Genomic DNA, 9,970 nt, shown 5'->3' with positions numbered 1-9,970 from the left:
TCGTCCTGCCCACTGGAAGAACCAAATTCCTCAGCAGCTCCAGGAACCAACACAAATCCCCTAAAATCTCACAAGCCTTGTGCTGCCTTCAGCGCCAAACACCCCAAACCCCACCTGCCCAAGAGCTCTCCACTTGCCCAGGAGGGTCCCAGCAATCTCTGGAGCCTGGAAAAGCAGCACCCCCTAAACCAGCCTGTGGATAGACTCATCCCTCTGCCATTAAAATCCTTTAAGTGCCAGCAGTAAAACTGGGAGACCAACCTTAAAAACTAATAAGCCTTTCCAGGAGTTATGTTATGTTTAATAATATTTAATGACCTGGTGTGAGCCAGAGGCCTCCCAGTCCCTGTTTAGCCATAATTTACAGCACCCTGTGAGCTGTGGACAGTGGAACAGGGAAAATCCTGGCAGCTCCAGCTGCTGCAAAGGGAAAGTGTCAGGGATGGCTTGGGATGCCCAGGGAGCATTGTGGGCATTAAATGGGTGCCCACTCTGCTAGGAAGGAGCCAAATCCTCTTTTAAAGCAGCCCAAGGGGTTTAAACTGATTTATTCCTGCAGCTCCTCGAAAGGCCACTACGTTCATTTGTAAAAACTTGGAATTTTATCCAGCAGTGGCAAATAAAAAAAGGTTGTTTGGATACTGGTTTAAATCTAATAATGTTTAAAGAGGGGGCATTGCCTGCTCAGACCCCTCTGTGCAGAGCCAGCCCCTCACAAGATTCTGAGGGAATAATTTTGGGTGCAGGATCACAGCACAGCATTTCTCACAAATTCAGTTTCCCTGAGCAGGGCTGGGAAATGCAGCTGTGATTTAAACCACAAATCCACCACTCCTGCAGCAACAACAGCTTTCCAATGACCAAACAACACATCAACCCCTGCCAAGACACAGGGGTGACATTTACAGCAGAAACTCTTTGAAATGAGATTTTCTCGTGATTCCAGATTTTCACCGTGCCTGGGTAACAAAGTCCTGCCCTGGCAGCAGCAATGAGAGCATTAATGTTATTTATGGTCAGTGTTATCCCCTTGTTCTGCTATCTCACATCTGGGATCCTCTGGGCTCCTCTCCACCTCCTTTTGCTGCTCTCATAACCTCTCACACCTGCAGGTTATTTTTTCATACACCTGGAGCAAGGAGTGGTGCCCAAGAATGAACTGAAAGTGTTGAAAAACATCAAATGAAGAGATAAAACTTCACCCCTCAGATTTCCACTTAGTTCTCCAGGCCCCTTATTTAGTTCCGTCTCCAAATCTTTGAATTCCAGATCTTTCCCCTCATTTTGCAGACAAACACCCCCAAAGCTGTATCATTCCCCAGTCTGGAACTTTATCTCCCCCTTTTCTGCATTTTGTTCCTCCAGCCCTGGCGAGCAGAGGAGCAAAATGCAGAAAAGGGGAGGATAGAGAAATCCAAGCTCTGATCCACCCCAGTGCCTGATGCCAAAGCCAGACCCAAGCTGGGATGAGGGGATCCAAACCCTGGGGGTGGAAACACCAGCAGGGACACAGGGGGAGCAGGGGGGACCCCCTTGGTGCTGGGAGCCACCAGGCACAGCAGGGCCAGCTCCAGGGACACTGTGGGATCCAGGGACACTGTGGGATCCTGGCTTCCATGTCCTGGAGCCACCATCACCCTCGCATCCCTTATCGCAGGGCCACCATCACCCCTGAACCAGCCTGACCCAGGCCTGGCTTTGGTTTTGGGCAGGGAAAGGCTGCAAAGGGACTCTGTAGAGCTTGTAAAGGGGAAAATAAACCCAGGGAGCATCAGGAAAATGGAAGTTTCTCCCCTGCCTGGTACTTCTTGCTGCTATCAGCAGTGAGGGATGGAGTTTGGGATCACAGAAGAGCCCTGGGTGTGTGGTGGAGCTGGGAGAGCAGGGAGGGGGCACGGCTGGCCCTGCAGCCCCTGCCCCGGGGATGTGACCCGCGCGGGACAGCGTCCCCGGCAGGGCGGGGTTTGGGATTAGAGGGTTAACCCGGAGCCGCACGTGACCGGCGGGGGGCTGGGGGTGTGCGGGCTGGGGGGGCTGCGGGCGATCCCTCCCTCCCCATCACCCCCCCCATCCCCGGTGCCCCGCACAAAATCCGCTCCCGCGGAGCGTCCCCGTCCCCTCCGTCCCGCGCCATGGACACACCGGGCTGCCCGGCCTTCCCCCCGCCTCGCCGGCCCGGGGCTCCCCCGGGGCTCCCCCGGCCTCCCTCCGCCTTCGCGCTCGGCGCTCCGGGGCCCCACCGGCGGCCGCCGCCGCTCAGCCCCCGGCCCGGCCGCTGCCCGCGGTACCCGGGGGTGCCCAGCCCGGGTCCGCCTGCCGTGGCCGTGCATGGGAAGCCGCTGTACCCGCCCGGGGCTGCAGGTACCGGGGAGCCGCGGGTGGATGGGGGGGCCGGGGCTGCCGACCCCTGCCGGCCCCTTCTGCTTCTCTTCCCCCTCTCGGTTCCGCAGGGACCCCAGCCCTGACCCCCACCCGAGGGTGTCATTGCGCTGAGGTGGTGACATTGCATTGTCACTGCTCCGAGGCGGCGATGTCGCGATATGACCCCGTCGGGGACAACCAGGGCGTCCCCCGACGGAAGCCGGAGCAGGGGAGGGCCAGTGGGGCTGTGTCGCGACAGAGACCGGGGTGTCCGGACTGTTCCCGTTCTCCATAAACAAGGAGGAAAGGGGGGAGAAAAAGCGGCGGGAGAGATCCGGCCCGGCTGCCGCGACGGCGGGGACCGGCCCGGGGTGGGGAACGGCGGGTCCCCGTTCCCGGGATGGAGAACGGCCCGGTTCCCCGTTCCCGGGATGGAGAACGGCCCGGTCCCCGTTCCCGGGGATGGAGAACGGCCCGGTTCCCCGTTCCCGGGATGGAGAACGGCCCGGTCCCCGTTCCCGGGGATGGAGAACGGCCCGGTCCCCGTTCCCGGGGATGGAGAACGGCCGCGCTCCCGGAGGAGGCTGCAAAGTCGCGTCCGGCCGCCGACTCCGCTTCCCGGAGCCCCCCGGGCAGGACCGGCGGCAGCACGGACGGGCCCGGGGCTCCGGGACCTGCGGGAGGCCGGACTGCGGGGCTGGCAGCGCTGCCCGGTGTGCCCGGTGCCCGGTCCGCAGCCCCAGCGCTCCCGGTTTCTCGGTGCCCCTCTCCGTGGCAGCACCGCTCTCGTTCCCAGTACCGGGCTGCGGCTCTCCCGGTTCCCCCGCTCTCCCCGGAGCTCCAGAGCTCCCGGTTCCCCTCGGCCCGGCTGTCCCGGGGCTCCGTGGCCGTCCCCAGTCTCGGACGGGACCGAATCCCTTCCCGGTTTCTCCCGCCGCTCCTTTGCGCTCTCCCGGCCGGGCCCGTCGGGGGCTGCTCCGGGCTCCACTTTCGCTTTAATTTTATTCCCCCCATTCTGCTTTAATAGAAAAAGCCAAAGGCAGAGCTGCAGGGCCGATGGGAACCAGGTGGGACCCGGCAAAGCCGCCTCGGGGAACAGGTAGAAAAAGCCCCGAAAAGCCGGGAAAAGCCGTCAGGCGCACCGGGAGGGCCCCGCTGCAGCGTTTACCTACTCCAGCCGCGGCGGGGGGATGCTGACGACCCTCGGGTGTTTCCTCAGGGTCCTGGGAGTCCTTTCCGTGCCCCCATCCCTTCACTAATGATCCTTTTGAGTTCCTTCCCCTCCTCATTACCCCAGGAATTGTGCAGCTGTTCCCCAGCTGCTGCCTTCCCCAGCGCCGCCAAATCTTTCAGGGGGTGTCAGTTTAGGAAGGAGTGGGAGAAATATATCTGAAAAATATCCGTGTCTTCCCTTTGTCCCCCGGTGCCGCTGTGTTTGTTTAGCTTCGTGCCTGTATCCCGCTCCTTCCTGCCTTTTCCTTCTTTCTGGCTATTTATTTATTTGTCTCCAACGCCAAAACCCGTGGGTCATTTGGAAATGTGCCATGTTGCCTTTGAAAAAAGGGGGGAAAAAACCCAAACTCGATGCTTTATGCAGCAGGATTTTATTTTGGTCAACTTTTCCTTAGTTTTGGTTATATTTGGGTCTGCTCCTTGGTGAGATTTGGTTTTGAATCATTAAAACCCTCCAGGCCAGCGGCTGAGCCGTTTGGAGGCCAGAGCAGGGAGGAAATGGCAATTCAGCCTCATTCCTTTGCCTTATCCATGACCAGACAGGTCGGTACTGAGAGGGACCAGGAGCAATCACCCCCCCAAACCTCCCCCAAATTACAATTCCTCATTAATTCAAAGCAGCTGGATCGGAGCTTGGCGGCTCCATAGCCTCCAAATTGCCTTAATTAGAAAACAACCAAAAATCTGAAGTGAAAGGCTGGAAAAGGCCGTGCTGGGGCTGCTTTGGGTGGCTCTGCAGGGATGGGGACCCCATTTCCCTGCTCTCCTGGGGTGTGGTGGGGAGGAGGATCCATCCCAAAGGAGGCATTTCCCCTCCTGGCCCTATGAGGCTTCACCTGCAGGAACCCCAAATCTGCAGCTGGTGATTGGGGTGGGATCAGGGCAAACCCAGCAATTTTAGGTTGTCCTTTCCCTAGGTGACCCCTCAGCAGATGGGGGACCCCATGGCACCCCTCCCCATCTGCCAATTCCCTGCTCACTTCTCCTTTCCTTATCTCAACCCATCGGGGTCCCAACAGCACCCAGAGATTTTGGAGCTGCCAAGCTCTGGGTGTCCCCATGTGGGGACAAATGACCCTCTGGGGTACAGAGGTGGCCCCCAAACATGTGGCAGGAATTTTCCTCCTTGATCCTACTCCATTATCTGCCCCAGTGATGCAGCAGCACCAAAGGGAAGGGGGGACCCCCCAGATTTCTTGCTCTGGTCCCAGAGGAGGGTGAGGAAGGGGAGTTTTGTTCAGCAGAAAAAGCAGGGTGGGATTTTTTACTCCAAGAGTTTTCCCGGGAGCTGCAGCTCCAGGGAAGGGCTGGCTCAGGAGCACAGAGCACCCCAAAGGGCACCCACTGCTCCAGACAGGATTCCCCACCCTCCAGAGGCTTTTCCTGCCCACAGCTCCTTCTCAGGGATGGATTTTTGCCCTTCTCAGGGCAGATTTTGCCCTTCTCAGTGAGCGTGGATTTTGCCCTTCTCAGGGGTGGATTTTTGTCTTCTAAGGGAAAGATTTTGCCCTTCTCGGGGTCGGATTTTTGCCCTTCTCGGGGATGGGTTTTTGCCCTTCTCAGGGACAGATTTTTGCCTTTCTCAGGGGGGAATTTTGCCCTTCTCAGGGACAGACTTTGCCCTTCTCAGTGGTGGATTTTTGCCCTTTCTCAGAGATGGATTTTGCCCTTGGTCAGGGCTGGATTTTTGCCCTTCTCAGTGAGCGTGGATTTTGCCCTTCTCAGGGACGGATTTTTGACCTTCTCCGATATGGATTTTGCCGTTCTCAGGGGTGGATTTTTGGCTTCTCAGGGAGGGATTGTGCCCTTGTCAGGGACGGATTTTTGCCCTTCTCGGGGATGGATTTTTGCCCTGCTGTGTGTCCATGCTGAGCCCTTTCTCCTGGGACACTACTGTGACATTCCCTGGGACGGGATGGGATGGGATGGGATGGGATGGGATGGCATGGAGTGGGATGCCAGGGCTGTGGCACAGACAGTTCTGAGTTTCCTTGGCACTGCTAACACCCCCTGGTGCTGTGCCTCTCCCCCCCAGGTGAGAAGGGCTGCAAAGGTGGGTTCCAGGCCATTCCCACAGCCTGCAGGGTCCCCCCAAAGGCCCCGGAGGACTTGGGGTGCCCGCTGGCAGCACCCCTGGGCAGCCTCAGGGATTATGGCATCCCTGAGCTCCCCGAGCCCCTGGGCAAGAGCAAGAGCAAGAAGAGGAGGAACAGGACGACCTTCAGCACGTTCCAGCTGGAGGAGCTGGAGAAGGTTTTCCAGAAGACACATTATCCTGACGTGTACGCCCGGGAGCAGCTGGCACTGCGCACGGACCTGACCGAGGCCAGGGTGCAGGTATGGGCACAGAGGGATGGGCATGGGCACCCTGGGGCTGCCAGGAGGGGGGTTCTCCTCTCTGCAAGGTGGTGCTGAGATAGAAGCTGATTTCCCATGAAAATGCAAATCCCAGATGGAAAATCATCTCAGGCTCTGCACGCTCTGCTGTGGTTGGGTGTTGGTCGTCTCAGAGCCCTTTGCACTTTCTCCCTGGACCCAAAGGGTGGAAAGAGCCAAAATTTGGGAGGTCAGTGTCAACCACTCCCCCTCCCCCCCGCTCAGAATGCCCTCATCGTGATGCCCCCCATGAATCCATCATTCCCAGCTCAGCTCTTCAGGAGAGGAACCTCAGGAGCTCCCGTGGGTGGGACTGGGGCTGGGGTGGCACATCCTGGACCTGGGGCAGGGTGACACCGACCCTCCCTCCCCAGCTCTGCTGTCCCCGTGGCGTTTGAGGCTCCAGGTGGGAGGAGGCAGCTGGAGGAAGCTCCCAGCAGGGAGGGAATGGAGGAGGAGGGTAAGGGAGTGAGCAGGGAGCTGCCATCCCCAGGAGCAGGAGCAAGGCACAGGCAGGGGGAGTGTCCCCAGGAACCCACCAAAAGTGGGCTGGAAGTGTCCCCAGGAGCCTCCAAACCCAGACTTGGGGTGGATTGAGATGAAACCACCCATAGCCATGAGTGTCAAGCCAGGTATCCCGGTGAGCATCCTCCTCTCCGGGAGGGGATGCTGGAGTTGTCCCCACCCCAGCACAGAGGGGACATGCAGATGGAACATCAGCAGCCAAAAAGCCTCATTCTGCAGCAAAATCTGGGATAAACAAGTCCCAGAAGCAGCAGGGAGGGGAAAAGGGAGCAGGAAGGATCATTTTTTGTGCGGGACGAGATAATCCCGGTGTTGGTCAGAGAGCTCCAGCGCTGAGCACAGAGCAGCTTCCCTTGCTCGGCTCCGGCTCTGGGGCACCGTGCCCGGCCCCTCCCGGCCCTGGGAGGAGCACAGAGCTCGGCAGGAGCTGCAGTGAGCAGGGGAAGGGTCCCCACATCCCCACACCTCAGCCCCCTCCTCCATCCCCAGGTTTGGTTCCAGAACCGCCGGGCCAAGTGGCGGAAACGGGAACGCTATGGGAAAATCCAGGAGGTGAGAGAGAGAGAGAGATGGCTCGGGAGCTGCTGCAACCCTGGGTGCCCCCATTCCCAGGGGAGGGGTCCCGCCAAAGCACCTGCGGGTGCCCCACATTCCCATTCCTGCCCTTTCTGCCCCACATCACTCATTCCTGCCCCTTTTACCCCACATCACCCATTCCTGCCCTTTCTGCCCCACATCACCCATTCCTGCCCCTTTTACCCCACGTCACCCATTCCTGCTTTCCCCACATTCCCATCCCTGCCCCTTCTCCCCTCCATTTTTCCCACCTTTGGAAGTTCAGCCCGGGATGGAAAAGAGGGAAGATCATATTTTGCCACATGCTGCTTTATGTCCCACTCCATCTCCCTCTGGGGCAGGTTTTGGGGTGCTCCTCCTGAAGACCCCCTTTAGCTCTCATCCATCTGTGCTTCCTGCCCCCCTTTTCTGCAAAGCTTCATTTTCCCCCTCAGTATCAAAAAGCATAAAAATAATTTAAAACTCATCTTCATGCACATCCCTGAAGCCAGATTCTCCCGGGGGGGGGGAATAATTCGAGCACGATTCACCCCCCCAAGGGCAGAAAACAGCAAAGCATCGCTCCCTTTTCACCCTGAGGGGAATCCTACAGGGGTGGGATAAGAGTTATCCTGAAGGGAGGCATTGGGATCTAAAGCAGAATGGGGGGAAACTGATCGGGCTGTGATGTCCCCACCTTCATTTTGGCCTTTTTGTTGTTATTCCAGCTGCAGAACAACCTGTGGCCGAGCCCTGGGAGCCCCCCGGGGCTGCTGCCCCCCGAGCCCATCCCGTCGCCCTGCATGTCCCCGTACCCCCCCGCTGCCAGCAATGGCTTCGTGGGCATCCCTGCATCCCCGGGCATCAACAGCCTGTACCCCCTGCCCGGGCTGCCCCCCCCGGGTCTCCCCCACCCCTTCGAGCCCGCCCAGCACGAGTACAAAGCGCCCCCGCTGGTGCCGCTGAGGATGAAGAGCAAAGAGGGCGCCGGGAGCCTCCTGAGCTGGGCCACATGATGGCCAAGGGGATGGACGCGGAGCCTTCATCCCCCCGGAGTGAATCCCCCACCCCAGGGAGGGGGGCAGGCTGTGGGGTCACCTTCAGCCCCTCTCTGCACCCCCCGAGCTTCCCCTGCACCCACCCCAATGAGAGGGGCCAGGGGGAGGAAAAAGAGGAGCCCCCAAAGCCAGGGGCAGCCCAGAAACGGCTCCCCCAGTTTCCTGAGCCCTCCCAGCACCGTCAGGACTGGGTTTGATGGAGATTCCCGGTGCTTTCCCTCGGTGTGTGCCAGGCACTGCCAGCTCTGGATGGGCCTGTGGAGCACCAGGGCAGCACTTTTGGGGGCAATTCTCCCCTCCCCAGCTGAAATTTGGCCGCTCAGCCCCTGCCCAGCACAACCAGCAATGGCAGAAATTGGGCTCTGCCTCTCCCAGTCCACACTGGGAAGATCCCAGGGATGGGGTCAGGCTGTGGGGTCTCCTTCACCCCCTCTGCATCCAGCACTGCCCCCACCCTGCTGAGAGGGGCCAGGGGGGCTGTGCGGAGGAAAAAGGAGGCGCCCCCAAAGGCAGGAGCAGCTCAGAAATGGCTCCCCCAATTTCCTGAGCCCTCCCGGCATTTTCAGGACTGGGTTTGATGGAGATTCCCAGTGCTTTCCCCACCCCAGGTGTGTGACCCTGGCTGGGGCTGTGGAGCACCAGGGCAGCAGTTTTGGGGGCAATTCTCCCCTCCCCAGCTGAAATTTGGCCGCTCACTCCCTGCCCAGCACAACCAGCAATGGCAGAAATTGGGCTCTGCCTCTCCCAGTCCCACAATGGGAAGATCCCAGGGATGGGGGTCAGGCTGTGGGATCTCCTTCACCCCCTCTCTGCACCCCCTGCATCCACCACTGCCCTCACCCCAATGAGAGGGGCCAGGGGGAGGAAAAAGAGGGGTCCCCAAACCCAGGGGGAAGCTCGGAAATGGCTCCCTCAATTTCCTGAGCCCTCCCGGCACCTTCAGGGATTGGGTTTGATGGAGCTTTCCTCACCCCTCGTGTGTGCCCCTGGGTAGGGCTGTGGAGCACCAGGGCAGCAGTTTTGGGGAAATTTCTCCCCTCCCCAGCTGAAATTTGGCCGCTCAGCCCCTGCCCAGCACAACCAGCAATGGCAGAAATTGGGCTCTGCCTCTCCCAGTCCATACTGGGAAGACTGGGCTGGGACAGCTGCTGGTACTGGGGGTTACTGGGGGCAGGGCCAAGGAGCCCCAAAGTCCCCTCAGAGCATCACAGCTCCTTCTGCTCCATCTTGGAGGGGAAATAAGGCCCTGGCACAATAAAGCATCCCAAATTAAGCCTGTTCCTTGGGGGGTCAGTCTGTTACCCCTCAGGAAGGCGTTTTAATCCCAGCAGTGGGATTGAATTCCCAGTGGGAACCCAGTAATTCCCAGTGGGAACCCTCCCAGGATTGGGATGGGTTGGGGCACAAATGGGCAATTTGGGTGAGGGGTTTCTGCATTTTGCAGGGTTACAGGTGGTACCTGCAAGGGCGGTAATGAGGGGGCACCTCATCTGTTCTGGGGGTCCCCAAGTCCCCCCCTGTCATCCACTGTGACCTCCCCCACTGTAGGAAACACCAAAAATGAAGCCAGGAATGTCCCAGCTCACCCCAGCACCAGGGACACTCTGGGGCCAACCCCTCTCCCTGCCCAACCTGCAATGCCCCCCTGCCCCAGCCCCACATCCTGAAGGGGGGACACCCCTGGGGGGCACCTGGATGCCCTCAGAAAGGCACCAAACCCAGGCTGGAGAAGCCCAAGGTTTCCAGGCAAGCCCTGGGCACAGTGGGTGCCAGCCCAGGGCTGCCCACCCTCAGCCAGGACATCTGACACCCCCTCCCACCGGTGGGCATTGTGTTATTCATTTCTAAACAATAAACCACAT

At 59.4% G+C, this 9,970-nt stretch overlaps 1 protein-coding gene across 1 annotated transcript; it reads left to right on the top strand.

The window, feature by feature from the left end:
- Nucleotides 1-2,132: 2,132 nt before the first annotated feature.
- Nucleotides 2,133-8,182, top strand: ALX3 (ALX homeobox 3). The gene is made up of 4 exons (XM_054290767.1): nt 2,133-2,361; nt 5,630-5,931; nt 6,985-7,047; nt 7,779-8,182. The coding sequence occupies exons 1-4, from the start codon at nt 2,133-2,135 to the stop codon at nt 8,064-8,066; spliced, it is 882 nt and encodes a 293-aa protein (XP_054146742.1). The 3' UTR covers nt 8,067-8,182.
- The last annotated feature ends 1,788 nt before the right edge of the window (nt 8,183-9,970 follow it).

Source organism: Melozone crissalis, unplaced genomic scaffold (assembly GCF_028551555.1).
Source record: "Melozone crissalis strain CALT ecotype California unplaced genomic scaffold, PUWL_Pcris_2 ptg000086l_1, whole genome shotgun sequence".
NCBI lineage: Eukaryota > Metazoa > Chordata > Aves > Passeriformes > Passerellidae > Melozone > Melozone crissalis.
The sequence above is the reverse complement of the archived record's forward strand: the minus strand, read 5'-3'. Positions and strand labels throughout refer to the sequence as shown.